At 39.7% G+C, this 17,348-nt stretch overlaps 1 protein-coding gene across 1 annotated transcript; it reads left to right on the top strand.

Moving 5' to 3' along the window:
- The first annotated feature begins 1,402 nt into the window (after positions 1-1,402).
- Positions 1,403-16,419, top strand: LOC127357441 (cell division control protein 42 homolog). The gene is made up of 6 exons (XM_051389670.1): positions 1,403-1,508; positions 5,233-5,337; positions 11,407-11,479; positions 11,692-11,801; positions 12,115-12,312; positions 13,196-16,419. The coding sequence occupies exons 2-6, from the start codon at positions 5,233-5,235 to the stop codon at positions 13,283-13,285; spliced, it is 576 nt and encodes a 191-aa protein (XP_051245630.1). The 5' UTR covers positions 1,403-1,508; the 3' UTR covers positions 13,286-16,419.
- Positions 16,420-17,348: the final 929 nt, after the last annotated feature.

The following is a 17,348-nucleotide window of genomic DNA, read 5'->3' as shown; positions in this document are numbered from 1 at the left end:
GTCAAAGTCTCGAGTCCATCATTGTGGGTCTGAACGCAGCTCCTATTGAAACTACCATAGTGCTATAATACAATACCAGATGGACACGCTGTGTAATAAGGATGATATCTGAACTACTGGTCATCCAGCATCCATTTGACTTCCATCCTTACATACACAGGAATCTTACACACATTTTTACCTCACATTATCCACCTGTTTAGCTTGAAAAACAGCTCATCCTGTCTGCAATTCATTCCATTTATCATGTGGAGAAGCCTCAAAGTCACCAAAGCATTACATAAGTGCAGTTATATGTTGAATTTCAGTCAAGATCCCACATTGTCCAAACATGGCAAATATCACAATGCACAAGGATGTAAAAAAAAATATGTATTTCTCACTTTGTAGTTAGCCTACTCAAAGGCAAAAGTAAGGGGAGAATCATAATGTATGTATGGAGTTGATGTAAACACATAGACAGTATGTTAACTGTGTGAGAACATACAGTTGACGGAGACACCTGAAGTCGATGAGCAGGGACCGATGCCATGTCCCTGCCCTTAGGTTGTGCTAAATCCTCTAAAGTAAGTAATGTAGTGACCCTAAAAACACCAACAGTCTGTACTCCATCTCCCTCTGGTGGTCATTGAGAAACCAGCCCATCTTTCAGTCTGAGGTCGTTCTCAATAAACGCAGCGTCAGGATGATTGTGGAAATACTATAAATGCCACTTTTTGTTATCTTTGCTCTTATAAGTTGATAATTAATATAAAATAATTCATATAATGAATGTAATAATTAATTACATTCATTATTTAATTTTTAATGTCAGTTAAGCTTTACAATTAACCTCAAACATTAAGTTTAAACTCACCTGAACTGAAATTAAACCTTAAATGTTAAACTGACACACCCTGATGCTGCATTCAGGGACTAATGGGTGTGGCTCTGTGCACAGGAGTATTTTTGTCATGTTGAAACAAGAAACTGTTGGTTGGGTTACAGCTGGAATATATTCTACACTTACTACCTTTTTTCCATATCACCAGGTCGCTGCAGAACAAGTCTTCTTTTATTTATTTATTTATTTATTTATTTATTAATGATCTATCCTTGTTAAGAATATAAGAATAACATTTACAATTTACAATAAAAATCAACAGCACATTTGACCACATATTTCCCCCCTTTCTTTCTTTTATTCTTCCTTTCTTCCCTTTAAAATAACTCTATGTCACAGGATCACTTTTTAGAAATTTCCCCCTTTTTAAAAATGAATTTAAAAAAATAACCCATAAAACTATTTAAACAGTACTGCAGACAATAAGAAGGAACAAAGTCAAGTCACATTACATTATAAAAACCACATTTACATTTGCTGATAACATTACATAGAAAGCAGACAACAACGAATTCAGCGGAAGTGAACGCACTCTGCTTGGTGGGAGGGAGGAAGGGGGAGTTTACGGGAGGCACCTGAACGCAGCGCAGCATTAGCAGCGACTCGAGCGGCTGAACCAGACACGGTTAGTATCCGGCCACCGGCTCTTAACGGCACATTTACCGACGACACCCGGTGAACCACCGACAGAGACACAGACACACAGCCGAGAGAGAGACTCTTCTCCTCTGTTAGCCTGCTAACAATGCTAACAATGCTAACAATGCTAACCGGCAGCTGTCAAAACAAACGAGTGGCGCCCGGCTAACTCTGCTAGCCTGTGAAATCTCAGCGGGAGAAAAGTTACCGGTGCGACTGTTTCTGGTTCATTAGGGCATCTTCAGGCCTCAGTTTCTATCGGTTCTTATACACGTAGCCCTCTGGAGTGTTGTTTTGTCGTTGTGTTGTATTTAAATTAGTTTAAAATAGGCCCTTTTTGTGGTTTCGGGTGGAGGTCTGGCGGATGTTAGCTCCCGACTTAGCTACCCTCGGCTAGCTGCGCAGGAGTGAACTTTTTCCAGCGTTTGGTTATTTGCTCGTAAAAGCTGTCAGAAAGTGGTAACCGAGTCCCTTTTTCTAACTTTAACTCCGTACAAACAGACTAACCGACGAGCTGGCCTGCGTTAAAGCTCATATTAGGTTTATTCTTTTTAAGTTTTGGCCACAGTTTTCTATGCGGAAGTGACTGAAAGTGTCTCTGGAGTTATTTAGCTTCCTGTAGGCAGTGCTTTACTCTGACTGGCTATTTATTGATCTTTTATTGGATTGTTATTTTTATTTGAGGTTTGTTTCATGACTAAATATGAGCTGACAAACGGTTGCTTCAGTTGCACATTGAGTAAATATCCCTTTGGGTTTTCTTGGCTGTATGTGGGAATTAATCAGAAGGGAAAAGGAGTAATCGATTAATCAATAAGTTCATAGACTATTTTGATAATTGATTAATTTCACTGCCCTGTTACAGCTTCTCAAACCTCTGCATTTGCTCCTTTTCTCTCTCTATGTCATTGTAAGTTGAATATCTTTGTCTTTGTGTCATTCGGGCTGTAACTGAAGATTATTTTCATTGATTATAATCATTAAATTATTGCTTTTTGTCTGTAAACTATTGAAAACTGTCCTTTTATGATTGTCTCAAGATGGTCCAACCAACTGTGTGGGATCAAGTCCTCAGGTGAAGCTGGAACCAGCGAGTGAAACAGTTAATGGATTATCAGAAGTTTAGTCCGTCGATCGACAAATAAATCGTAATGTTGAGACGCAACTAACAATTACTCTCATTAGTTAGAATTCATCTGTTCATTATGTTTTTGGTTGATTGTAAAGCATACAAAATGATAGAAAACTGTAAAAAGAAAAGAAAAGGAAAAGGAAGCAAATCCTCACATTTAAAGAAGCTAAAAATTAGAAAATCTTTTTACATTTTTCTTTGTTTAGCAACTTGGAAGGAAGCTCATATTTCCTCTCTTTTGACAAATCGATTCACCAACTAGTTGTTTCATAACGACGCCTCTGGAGTTAATGAAACCTCGTAGAGTTGAAGAGTAGTCTGTTAATTAACGAAAGTGATCGGTATTCACTGCAGAACAGGACCAACTTGATGCAGATAACGTTGTTTACAAGAAACAATAGTTCCCTGAAAGACGTGTTGCCACTTATCGCTGCATTTTCCAAAATTATCTGCGTGCATGTGTCTGTGAAACCTCTCTATGCAGACATAACTGGTGTCACGGTCTCCGCAGATGACCGGTTAATTTGTACTTAACTCATCCTGAGCGCTGCCTATTGCCAAAGGGCCCAAACAAAGAGGCAGTGATGAAGTGGCAGCCCATACCCCCTTTACCATTGTCCCACTTAATGAAGCGCCAGCGCGGGTATGTGAGCCGCTCAGCGTCTGCGTGGTCACAGGACCTCCAGCCCTGTGTGTAGTAAACACTGACTTTACACAGCTACCACTGTTCCTGTTAACTCTCTCACACTTACGGACGCTCATGACATCCCAGTCAACCTGATACATACAGGCCGAAGGCTGCAGCTTGTTCACATTCGCTTACACAGTTATTCATTTATTCTCTCGGTGAAGTGGAAGTGGAAAAGATAACTGCTAGATATTAGTGTTGTAAACATAAACTGAGGACTGTGATAAATATGGTTGCATGAAAGTTTTTCTAAAATTAAAGAATCAATAGCCTTGACTAACTACGACAGAGTGTTAGGGTCAGACTAAGAGACATTATTTTGGGAAATTAAGAGAATAAAGTCGTAATAATACGAGAATAAAGTCATAATATTATGAGAACTGTCAGCCTGTTGGCTCAGCCAGCAAAACTGTTTAACGACGAAATTATCAATACGTTATTCTCGTAATATTACGACTTTATTCTCGTAATTTTATTATTTAAATATTATTTGATTTATTTAGTATGGCCCTAATACTCCGTCGTAACTAACAGTATCACATTTTATCACAGTATATTGGATCGTAAACCCTGTATCGTTATACGTATCGTATCACTAGATTCTTGCCAATCCACAGCCCTAATTACATAATTACATTAATTATTAAAAGAGATTACATACAGTAGCCTGACTGTGTGGCAGTAGTTTTGGGGAATTTTACAGTCTTTCTGACATTCCCAATGTCACAAACTAATAATGTGTAAGGACAGACCTTTTTTATGTATTTGGTGTAGTCTGAAGTTATGTCAAACAGCAATATTAAGCTGTCTTTGCTCAATTGTTGAATATCTATGTGATCAAATAACAATCATTGTCCGTAAGCATCCAGGAGTTGAGCAAAACTAAGCAACTACAGGGGGGGTGAAGGGGTGTCCACAGTCTCAGACCCTTGCTTTAGTGTATTACTCTCATTATTTCTTGGTTAATGTATTGCATAAGATGTCAGTAAATACATCCATCGCCTGTCGATGTGTAACATTTTAACTGTAAGAGTGAAAATGAAATTAAGTGAGTGACGTATTGCATCAGGACTGTGGCTGTAAACCGGCAGATGTTATCTGTGTGGTGTGTTCATGATGATACCTTCACTACAAAAGGGAACAGAGAAACTGCACCACTGGAATCAGTTATAAAACGAGAAAACATTGTGTCATAGGCACGATTATGATTCCTTTCATTATGAAATAATCAAATTGTTATTCTGATAGTGTCAAAATAAAGCAACAAAAGCCCATTGTAGGTTATTGGCAAGAGATATGTGTATTGGGAAAGATCTGGAGATACAGTATGTATCATGATACAGGAGTTACAATCCAATATATTGCAATACAGCGCGGTACTGTAAGCAAGGTGATATATTCCCTGTTTCCAACAGGTTGTCCAGCGGTTGGAGGTTCAAACACAAAAATCCTTACAGTGTTTTTGAGAATCGTTACAATATCCCTCAACAAAACACTGTGATGTGATATTTTCTTAAAATCCTCAGTCGTCCTATTGCATGTTGATGTGTCAGGATACGCCAGCGTGTTATTCCCCAGCGTCCACGTGTCTACTCTCATTTTCTCCCCCCGAATTATAGCGACTGTACCGTGTTGCTGTGTGCTACTCTTAAAAACTCAATTTGTCCAGATGTGGAACTGAAAAATCATGAATCTCATTTTTTTTTTTTAATTTGTGAAGCTTTATCATTCAAATGAACTTGTGTTTAGTATTATTGATATTGATCCAGGATTTAAAAAGATTTTTAAATTCAGCCTTTATGTATTTTTGAAAAAAGTGATTTATATTACGCGCATACGTGTGTGAAATTAAAAACCTTCCTCCCTCTCTTCTCTCGCCTTCCTCCTCAGATGCAGACTATAAAGTGTGTGGTGGTGGGCGATGGCGCGGTGGGGAAAACTTGCTTGCTCATCTCCTACACCACCAACAAGTTTCCATCCGAATACGTCCCCACTGTGAGTAACACAAACACTTTTTTTTATTTACTGCAGCGAACTGACAGGAAAGTGACAAACATTAGTACAGTGGCGAGGTTTCATTTACTGTTGTGAACACTCGGCGCCCCCTGTAGCTCTTTCCTGTCTCACACAGGAAGCGACACTTGTTTAAAGCCTGTCTGGATTGAACAGACCATTAAAAGGACCGTGTTATAGAAAGGCTTTTATGTTTCAGCTGCGCTCGCTCTTGGTTTAACCTTCAAATAAAACATTTAGATGATCTGGTTGAACTTGCTTACGACTTGTATAATTACCTGGCTGGATAGAAAAGATTCCTCAAACTCTTGTTGTTGCCAAGAGTTAAATAAGGAGAATGATACTACTCTCATGTCTGTACTTTTAACTTATGAAGCTCCAGCCAGGAGATGCTTAGCTCTTAGCTTAGCATAAAGACTGGAAACAGGGGGAAACAGCTAGCCTGGCTGTGTCCAATGGTAACAGTAAGTGGGCATCAGTTATTGACGTTGTCTGTAGAAACACTTTTCTTGAAAAACAGAAGTTTGTATGTTGGTGATGGCGAAAGCTCGAGGTATCTTGTGTTTGCTGTTTGGATGGACTCTTAGAATTGCAACCGTGTGTGTGTGTGTGTGTGTGTGTGTGTGTGTGTGTGTGTGTGTGTGTGTGTGTGTGTGTGTGTGTGTGTGTGTGTGTGTGTGTGTGTGTGTGTGTGTGTGTGTGTGTGTGTGTGTGTGTGTGTGTGTGTGGGTGTGTGTGTTTGCATAGATAGATAAATGTGGAGTTTGTTTTGTTTTTTTTACATTTCCTGTTTAGATTTTTGTGTTGTGTCATGCTGAAACTGAAAATGTGGAAGCACCTTCACAGGTTCTGCAGTCTGATATAAAAAAAAAAGCTCGACTGATCTTGCAAACTCCTGACTGTTTCGGTTTGTGACAGTCAGAAAACAGCTGACTGACTGTTGACGGGCAGAACTGTCCTGCTGGAAATATCTGAAATGGCCCTAATTGATGGGGAGGCTTCACTGACTGCTGACTGCAATCTGATGTTTTCTATCAGTACCCCAGAGTCAGTCAGTCAGTCTGTCTGTCTGTCTGTCTGTCAGTCGTCAGCACAGTTTGATCAGAGCATTGCAGAACCAACAGCGCTGACTCAGCTTTGTCTTCCTCTTCCTGTCTGTATGTCGCTCACACCTCAACCCCCCTCCCCCACCTCCCTCCCCGACATTATTTTTAACCATTTAGTATGAATGTGTCAATACTGTCCCAACAATATGGTTCTACTATAGATAGTTGGGTATTTATCTACCTACTGTTAGAGATTGGCAGCTGGATAAAATATGTGTTTTTGATCACAGTGTCCATATATATTGTAATATAGTCATTTTTATGGAATTTAAATCAGAAATTCATCAATCAAAATAAGCAGATGGGAATGTCAGAGATGTTAAAGGTAGAGCCAACTTAGTATAAAGGCAACATCCCTGATGGTAAACACGTATTTTAGTCATATTTTCAAAATAAAGTTGTAATAGTTCTGAAATAAGTTGTAATAGAAGTTATGGGTTTCACTTAGGAACAAAGAATTTCAGTTGTAATATTTTGAGAATAAAGTTCTAATATTTAAAGAATATATATTATTCTATTTTGAGATATAAGTTGTAATAGAAGGCTTCAACAAAAACATCGTCATAATTTAGCTCAATCCAATCATAACAAATGACAAATTGTGTTCCCTAACAACATTTCTCTCTCTCTCTATCTATCTCTCTCTCTCTATCTATCTCTCTCTCTCTCTATCTCTCCACACTTTTCTTGTAACTACGACTATTGTTTTCCTCCAAATGTTTTGTCTTTATTTTCAGTGAATATTAGATTCAGTTTTATTTGTAATGTTTAGCACTCAGAAACAATTATGTAATTTTTTATTGCTTATTGTCCTGTGAGCCTTATTGTTTTTACTGCATACTCGACATTGTGTTCCTGCCAGTGTTATCCTATTGTTACTAACAGCTCTATTACTCCACACAACACTGTAGTTTGATCGGAAACCTTTGAAACCAATAATCACGTCGGATAACCTGATTCATTATCACGCTGCCCTAATATTCAAAGTTAGATGCAGAATAACCAATAAGAAGAAACTTTAAACATTAAAATAATCTATTCATTCCCATTTATTCACCTTCATTATGAGAAACAGCTTCTCCAGAGCGAGATCATTCACAGCGAACCGTTTTGTTTTTACTTCATTGTGTTTGTGTTGAGCATTGTCAGCTGACCACTACCACAGTAGGAAATCAGGAGAGAGGAAGTCTCCTCCAGGAAGTAATCCCTCATAAACATGTCGCCTTACTAGAGTTTAATGTCACATCCGTAGCTTTTTATCTGGACTGTCTTTGTTTCATTTCAAGCTGAGGTTTGGTACTGTACAGCATGCATTACAGAATGAATGAGAAAATATAAATCTGTTATATAGTGCAGCAGAAATGAATCCTAAAACCCGGAAATGAGTCCGCATTTCTGCCCCTCCGGTTCCCTCCCCTCAGAGGCAATGGGGTTTTTGTTAGACGCCTGAAATAAGGTCTGTGGTTAACACAAGCTTAAGAGATTGTCACGTTTTCTTCTGTTAATACCTCATCGGTGAAGTTTGAAGCTTTTACTGGCGGTTGCTAATAAGTGGCTAAATGAGACTACAGAGGTTGTTACAGAGCACGCCAAACTGGGAGACTTACCTGCTCACTGGTCCGCCTTTACAGCCTGGTTGTGTTTATACTCACGCTCCTGCAAACTATTCTAACTCAAAATCTGTTGGAAGTTTACTGGAGATGGCGTTCAAGTCATGTGACTGTGGTGTAGTTTGTTTATGGCTTAATGTGAGCTTTTTATTTCTGGCGGTCGCATTTACGCTTCAGAACTCATAAAAGTGGCGTTAATTTGTGAAGATTATCTCACTAAACCAAACATGTAAGTGTCATAAACTTCTGTTCGCCACAGAGCTTATTTTCTTAATCCAACGGAAGAATCCCGTTGGCTTTTTGTCAAAGGAACCAGAGTGATTCCTATTTCAAGCATCAAAAATACGTCAACTCTGCAAAAGTACAATAATACCAAACAACACAAGTACTAACTGGCCACTTCTTCATGTAGCTGCAGCTCTTTTCCACTATAACCAGTTTGTTGTGATACGCCTGTTTCTAGCAGCTTCTGCAGTCTGAGCTCTGTCCAAACACATTATAATCACAAACGTGTGTGTGTGTGTGTGTGTGTGTGTGTGTGTGTGTGTGTGTGTGTGTGTGTGTGTGTGTGTGTGTGTGTGTGTGTGTGTGTGTGTGTGTGTGTGTGTGTGTGGTTTGCATTTTATTAAAGTATTTCCGTCTTTTTAGTCCGTCTGTCTCCATGGCTCGTCCCTCCACCATGCCTCATCGCATCACGCAGCATTTCTGTCTCAACTTGAACTGACTAGTACGTCCTCCTCTGTTCATTTCTCTGTGTGTGTTACACCCCGGACTGGGCTTGTCAGTCAGTCTGAGTGACGTCCAAGGTTTCCTCTCAGTTGTGGAAAAACAAAACAAATCTCTTTTAATGAAGTAAACAGAGTTTTTACTGAACAGCTAGAAGAATCTGTCAGCCTCTCTCCTGTAGTTAAGGTATCCTGGGGTTAACTAACACTGTGTTCAACACAGACTACTGAAAAGGCATGATGTCACCTTGAAAAATAACTTAAACTGCTTGGTTATTTTGTCTATTTAGACTTCTGAAATGTGTTGGCACGAGTTCTTGTTCTAAAAAGAGAAATAATCCAGAAAGAGTTTGGGAGTTTTATAAGCCAAATATCTGCACATTTGGAAAGATAATTAGTTTCATTTGTACTGATCTTATCGACTCCGGTCACTGCGCTTTACATTATTTTAACCTATCAGTAGTTGTGGTGGAGATGAATTAAAATAATTAAAATGTGTGGTCGGCTCATAGAAAACTCTGCTGCATGTCAAATGAAGCGCTTCCTAAACTAACCACCTCGGGTGATCGAGATGTTATGGTTTCACTTTTGGGGAGCTTTCATGTTGCAGCACGCACACCCTCCAACTGCAGCCTGGATACTTTTATTCCCGGGAAACATGCAGGATCTAGTTACTGCCAATGAAAACCGAAATGTCATACTGCTGCAGCTTCACATTAACAGCAGAAAGCATTGAAAGCTGTGTTTGCATTTGACCGTAATGTTAAAACAAACACAGATTCAATGTCTGCTTTCACTACTGTAAGGTTTGATACAGAGTGGCAGGGACACATTTCTGTCAGTGCCAGAACATTATTGTGGTTCAGTACAAACCTAGATGGAGGAGATATCATGCAACAAGCGTTTCCAGTCACCTACTGTGAGCCTGCCTGTTTAAATATAGATTAAACAGATGCAGGAGTAAACCCAGCTTGAATCCATGTTTGTAATACTCGATGTAGCTTCCTCTCCTACAGGCTACATCCTCCAGTTTATCTGGAACCTGTCTGTGCATACGCAGCTTCATTAAAACCAAACGGTGTCTGCAGGCTACAGCAGACCGCAGCAGGTCAGCGCGTTGAAGCCGGGCTGTGTATTCAAGCAGGCACGTCGGCTATGAAACACTCCCTGCTTCAGCTCGCCTCCACGGTCACACAGCTGAGGTTAGCAGGCATGTCGGGGCCGTGCTGCTTGTTATTGGACATGGCAGCAGCCTGAAGGTACGAGAGTGATGAAACAGGAGGGAGGAGGTGGGCTGACAGTCTGTTCACCTGAACAGCAGCAAAACAGAACTCTCCTGTTTAGTTTTGTTTCTCCAACAATTCAGTAATAAGGATAGTAAGGATATTTACAGGCAGGTATCGTACTTTTAATAAGCCTTTTACTATAAGTAACAAACACTGTTACCTCCCAAAGTTACAATGATGTTGGTTATTTCAAATGATTTCTGGTTTGATGAAGGCAGCCTTGTCGGAAAAAGGTTATGTCATCTACTTCCACCTACAAATGACAATAATAATAATAATAATAATAATAATGTACAAATAAGAATTTGACAGCTGTAGGAACACAACTGTCGGTTAAATGTGCTCATCGGTCTGATGTTGTGCTCATTAACTGCGGTTTCCCACAGTCTGTGAAATAATTGATCTTATAATCGGAGCCTTGTTGGCAGGATTAAAACAATGTGTCATCTTCTGGTGCCAGAACTGGAAAATGGCCACAAAAATTGCAACAAGCGTGGTTGAGATGGACATACAGGTATAACGAAGCCTGACAAACGTGCTGACACTGTCAAAGTATTCAACCTTTTCTTTTGGGCAATTTCATTTCCTCAGGGAACTTTATACCAAGTGCACATTAGACAAGGTAACTGCTCCATTTAAATTCTTGAGATTGATTTTGTTTCTTGCAATACACTGGGTGTAAATGTAGCAATCCAAATATTGCCTTAAGCTGGTTAGTGCCGTGAGTCAAGAGTATCTGAGTACTATTGATCATAACAACCAGCTTCTTCTGTTTAAGCCCTCTGACCTTTGACACATGCAGGGTGGTCTGTACTGTAAAATACCCACTTACTCAGCCAAAGATTGGCCCTGTTCGCTCTGTCGGTGTGAACACGAAGCAAACTGAGAGGATAACATCTTCCTAAAATCACTGAAAGTGCCACAATGATGTGAAACCTTCTGCTGTGTGTACACTCGTATACTTCTATCTCTGCGAGGACAGGCGTGAGTTTCAGAACTTGACAGGGAGGACATTTTTGGAAAGCAAAGTTTCTGTCTGGTCCTCACTTCTTCAAAGGGCTGTTTGGTTGCAGAGTTATGTTTGTGTTACAGGCGAGGGGATGAGGGTCCTTTATAAGTATAGTACAGAACCTATGTGTGTGTATGTATGTCTCACACGCCTCATAAAGAGGAGAAGTATGCTTCCTGTTTTGTTTTAAAGAATGCCTGAGATCATGTCTTTTTGTTCACTTCCTATTTTCACCTTCCTTTGTGCTCCCTTCTCTCCAACCCCAACCCTCCCCTCCCATCATTCCTCTCTTCTCACCCTCTGTCCCCCCTTTAGGTTTTTGATAACTATGCAGTGACAGTGATGATCGGCGGGGAGCCGTACACTCTGGGACTGTTTGACACTGCAGGTAAAAATAAAGTGCATGTAGTTGATAAAAATGTGGATTTGTGTTGGTGGTAATTGGAGCAGCAACAGTATTTGTTGTAGTACGAGGAGCAGAAAGCTGCCTATGGGTTTGGGAGATAAACTGTGGCTGGTTTTTAGCTTTACCTGCTCCATTTTGTACACAGTGTTTGTTGTCTGCTGTTAATCACAGTGTTTGTGTGTCTCCCCCTGAAGGTCAGGAGGACTACGACAGGCTGCGACCCCTCAGCTACCCTCAGACCGACGTCTTCCTCGTCTGTTTCTCTGTCGTATCGCCCTCCTCTTTTGAGAACGTCAGAGAGAAGGTGAGTCCGGTTATTCAGTCAGCGTTTGTCATTTCCAGCTTGAAGTTAAGGTTTGTTTGGCTTTTGGGCTTTAAAGTTATAATATGTAACATTAAAATGTCTAAAAGCAGGATACACAATATACATTCATTGTGGTGACTTTTTATCCAGTTTGAAGCCACATTTTTACCATCCACTGTTTAGATCTTGCTGGGTTTTTAACTCTAGATTGAAAACACATTTTGCTGCATTCGAGCTCGACAGAATGGTTTATTCCAGACCCTGGCCTTCCAGATTACATGCCTCACCCTTCTTTGACCTTGCCTCTTCACAGTGGGTGCCAGAGATTTCACACCACTGCCCGCGGACGCCCTTCCTGCTGGTCGGGACTCAGGTGGATCTGAGAGACGACAGCAACACTCTGGAGAAACTGGCTAAGAACAAACAGCGAGCCCTGACCTGTGAGAGCGGAGAGAAACTGGCTCGTGAGCTCAAGGCTGTCAAATACGTGGAGTGTTCTGCTCTTACACAGGTACACAGATGTTCTATAGTGAGCCACAGGCCTGGAGCTACAGCTTATAGGTCAGGTCATTAAAAGGGTAACATTTTGAATTATTACGCTTTAATGAAGAAAAAAAAAACCTTCCACGAAAACAAGCAGATGATTCGACAGTTATTGGTCGATTAATCAATTTGTTGGCAACTATATAGATAATGATTCATTGTTTGTGTTTTTTTTATTCAAGTTAAAATGCCAAATATTTTATAGTTTCAGCCTCAGAAGACAGTTTGCTGCCCTTTTATGTCTTTTATCGTATTGAATTACTGAAAAAACATTTGAAGATGTCACCCTGGACTGTAGGAAGCAGGGACAGACATTTTCCACTGATTTCTTGTGTTTTATAGAGCAAATGATAAATCGAGGGAATAATGGTCAGACGAATTGATAATTAAAAACTAATAGTAATAGTTAAAGATGCTGATTCAGACTCAGACCTGCTGGTTCAGTGTGATTGCGTGACGTTTGCCAGCAGTACAAAGAGACGCCCTCTGTCCCTGTACTGAAACCAGGGACGATGCAGTTACATACGCTCCTCACACCTCTGCTCCTCATCTGCTTCATTTAGTTTCTAATGAAGGCATGTGACAGAGAGTTTCAGAATGACGCTAATGCTTCGTCTGCAGCAGAAGAACAAACAACCACAATGTCAAACTGTACTCATAAAGAATTTTTCCATCAGCTTCTCTTTTATGATTGTCCAACTTTTCCTTCTCAGACAGAAAACATTTTTACAGTAATTTATAGAGTTGTTTTCTTATTATTTCTGGCAGTTCTACTTAGGTTTTTTTATTTTACTTTGCGTAAGATGGAAACATTGCTCACGAGTGTTTCCCTCTTTCTGTCTCTTCCTCAGAGGGGACTGAAGAACGTGTTCGACGAGGCCATCCTGGCAGCTCTGGAGCCCCCAGACAACAAACCCAAGAAGCGCTGCGTCCTGCTATAGACGCCAAAAGAGGAAGACGAGGTGGAGGTGGACGGGGTGGGGGAAAGAGATGAACCCAGACGGGAAGAGAGGGCGGGAGTACCCGGGGAGGGGGGGGGGGGAAGGGGGAGGGTGTTGAAGGTGGACGAGGTAGACACATGTTTAAACAGTGCCTTCAGCCGTAGTGACTTAACGTGGGTGTGGTGTTGGAACAGACGGGCTCTCGGCAGGCTTTATTTTCATCATAGATGTGTGTCGATATAATATGACTAACACATGTGAACAACACTCCTGACTAACCAGGAAACGGGGGTTTTAACAATAGGAGGAGGCAGGTTGAGCAACAGAGAGGGTTTGAACCTCAGACGCCTTAAAGATACAAACAGTGGATGGAGTCACGGTTACAGCTCAAACTGGCAACCACCATCTTAGACGATCACATTTCTCAAAAGATTTCTGCTCCAGCGGTGAAGTTTAAGAACTGTAGATCATGCTTCGGGGTTTTATTTCTTGAAATTTATTGTGAAACTGATCTGCTGTAGATGTGACAAACACAAGCTTTCAAGAAGAAACGGGCATTAGAGTGTCGAGATGTATTCAAAACTGTTTCCGTCAGCCTTTATCACGCTTCTTTTTCTCTTCTGGCTTTTCCATTAAGGTTTTGACTTAATGGAAACAGCCTGGAAATGTGTGGAGAAATAAACTGGCTCTTTCCAGTTTCTGGATGAGTTTGAAAAGGACAAAACGAGTTTTCGTCTGGAAAGACATTGAAGTACGTTGTTGCACATCCGCAGCATTTGTACGACCACAAACCTTTGTGGATGTAGATCTCTGTCAGGAGCAGTTTGAGGAGCAGGATGAGCAACTTCACTCAAGATCTTAATTAATTAATCTTAATTAAAAACTGTTGAAACTGAGCTGACCGTTGCATTGTCACACTGAACAGGAACCTTCCTCAACTAAAATAAAGCTGTTTTTAATAAAGAGACAGACAGCCAAATTCCCTGCAGCTCAGTGGACCATCAGAGGTTCAACAGTCCCGTTTACTCATTGATTTTAAGAGTTTTGTTGCTAAAAATAAAAACATATCAGTAGAAAGAGACTTAGATAACTCAATAGAACTGGCAAATTAGATTATCAATAGAGCTTTACTGACTTCTGCTTCGCAGTCAAAAAGACAAAGTACATACTTATGCACACTTATGCACACATGTACATGCAGTAGTTAATAATGCCAACGTGCATATTTGCAATAATCTAACAACAAGAGTGATGATTGAAGTTGCAAACTCCACATCGTTGCTATCATGTGACAATGATGCTTTAGAAAAATGTAATTTATTCAAAAATAATCTTTTATTTGGAACATAAACAGGTTGACAAGCAGTCAAACTGTTTCCTCAAACCGTCTGGCAACATAAAAAACATGAAACAATCACCAAACTTGGACACAATGATACGGTTTATTTGTCCTTTCTCTGCCTCTTCTCTCTCCTGACCTCTTTACTGTGGATACATCACATCCTGAACCAACACACTCCAACTCCAAATCTGCCTGCAACTGAAAACTCACCGCGTACCACCTGATATAAAGTATTAACGGTTGTTGCATATAGAGTTTTAACATCAACGAATCCATCCTACATTCATTTTCAGACAATATCCTGTCAGTATCAAACTAATGGATGGTCACAGACTGACAGCCTCAGTGCACAGCACTCTGCTGTAACACGTTATGGCACAAAACTAGAGCTAAGGCTGTCAGATCTTCTGCTGCTGAAGATGAGCGAAAGCCCTGAATTAATGAGTTCTCCCAAAGAAAAATAAGGTTTTTTGTGCGATTAAAGCCAAGAATGTTGAAGTTAACAGGACACTGATAGAGGACCCTGCTCCTATTAAGACACCATCACCATTAAGACACCATTGGGACACAGAAACCCCACAAACGCCTTCATTTTACTGCAGCAGCAATACTAGACTTCACCTCATTTACTCGTGTGTGTGTGTGCGTGCACGCATTGAAATTTCCAGCTGCCACAGTAGCAAATGCCTGAAACTATTTCCTTTCCTACAAGAACATTGCTGCCTTATTGCTTAAAGCCAGTCAAATCCTAAAAAGAAGACGATTGATCGCATTATCTGAGCACATTAAAGCATACTGAATGTGAAGTGTTTTACGGGCTCTAACTTTTCCTGGCTTAGAGGACACGTGGATACAGAGCAAACATTTCACACACAGCCTCCACACATTGTCCGCTCCTGCTTCGCTCTCCTCCTGGCCTGACTGGAACCTCAAGTGCTCGCTGGCGTGTTAGCACCTCCTGGAGGCCTTAAAGGGGAATTACCGCTCAGTTTAAAGGTTCATCTGTGTTGTCGCTTTGGCCGGCAGCAGACTAATTGGTGTTTGTGGGCATCGGAAAATCTCAGCCGAACCCCAGAAATCAGCTCATTTTCCACCTGAACCTGTAATGTCTTCAGTTATACCCGGATACCCTTCCCGTAAAAACATCTTGGATTAAGAAAGTGTGTTTTCAAATTCACACTGAAATTGTAAATATTATAATATAATTAGAGCTTTGACTTAATTTTTGCTAAATTATACGTAACAAATAATAACAGTTCACTAACTGGTGTTTCTGTTTAAGGTGGAATAATTGATGATATGTTTGTGTATGATAGATTATTAACGCTCTCTAATACTGATCGTGCTGGGCCAAAGAGATTAAACAACTTAACAACTTAAATCCTTAAACTGAGGGTATCTCCATTAAAATGAACTAATTCCTCTTTTTTCCAGTGTTTTGGAGATTAGTTTATTCTGATAATGTATGGATGATTACAAGTATTATATATATTTCTTTGCTCCTTATTGTTTCTTGGGGAACATTATTTTAGCAGGGGGTTTTATTTTTCGACACAGTTTTTATTTCTTAGATATTTTTATTATTACTTGACGGTTGAGTGCCAACGGTTTGAGAGAGAATCAGCCTGCTCGGCCTGGTTTGACAAACTAAACAATCCTCATAATAAGCTTCAAATGGCAGAATAAACAACGACAACAACAACAACATATTCACAGTTAAAGCAATAAATACAGCTCTGTATAGAAAGATGAATGTTGGAACTGGTGGGTGTTAATAAAAACAGTACTTGAATGTTGTTTCACGTTGACTTGATTTTATTTTTATTAATTCACATTGGAGTCACTTTTTTCTTCCTCTTAGCCACTCTTTCCTCCTTTTTGTCATCAGTCATTCTTTGTTTTTGAATGAAATGGCTTTGTCTTGAATAAAAATGCATAAAATAATAAAATAAAATCTTTGCGTTATCTTGTGATTAATGGAAAACAAGTCTCCAGATTTTAGTTTGTAGTCTAGATAATGTAGCATGTTCAAGAGCAGCAGTAGGATGGGAAGGTCTCAATTTTCCAAATAAATTCTTGAACTTTTAATACTTATAAAGAGGATATGGAAACATTTATATGCAGCATAACAAAAGAAAAATTCTACTTTTTTTCCCAATATTTGTCTTGGAGCTATAAAGAAAACACACCCAGCCTTCAACATAAGGTGCACACAACATAAATATATTAAACCTATAATAAATATTTTAGGGGTAAACCCTTGTGTCTGACTGGCTGTTCTGGTCTGAGCGTAACATGAGATCGATCATGTGATCCCTTGAAAGTTCTTAAAGGTCCAGTGAGTAATATTTATGTTTTCATTAGTGTATAATCACCTGAATATAGGAACCACTGCTGGTCCCCTTCCACACTGATAAAAAACTTTTAAGTCTTGAAATATATTTAAAAAGGTTTTGCTGACCTTTTTTTTTTTTTAATTACTATTATTTTCAATAACATTTACAATGAGCTTTAACCAAATATAAATTGTGTGCTTGAAAATCTAATTGTTGCAATTGAAAATATTAATCAGTCAATATAGAAATTATATATATTTGTTTGTAAAACTTAAAGATCCAAGTTTTTTTTAACAGTGCATGTTAAGCTGCCATGTTTCTACAGTAGCCCAGAACAGACAAACCAAACACTGTCTGTAGATACGGCCACCGTAGTTTCTCCTCA

This window comes from Dicentrarchus labrax, unplaced genomic scaffold (genome assembly GCF_905237075.1).
Source record: "Dicentrarchus labrax unplaced genomic scaffold, dlabrax2021, whole genome shotgun sequence".
NCBI classification, from domain to species: Eukaryota; Metazoa; Chordata; class Actinopteri; family Moronidae; genus Dicentrarchus; species Dicentrarchus labrax.
The sequence above is the reverse complement of the archived record's forward strand: the minus strand, read 5'-3'. Positions and strand labels throughout refer to the sequence as shown.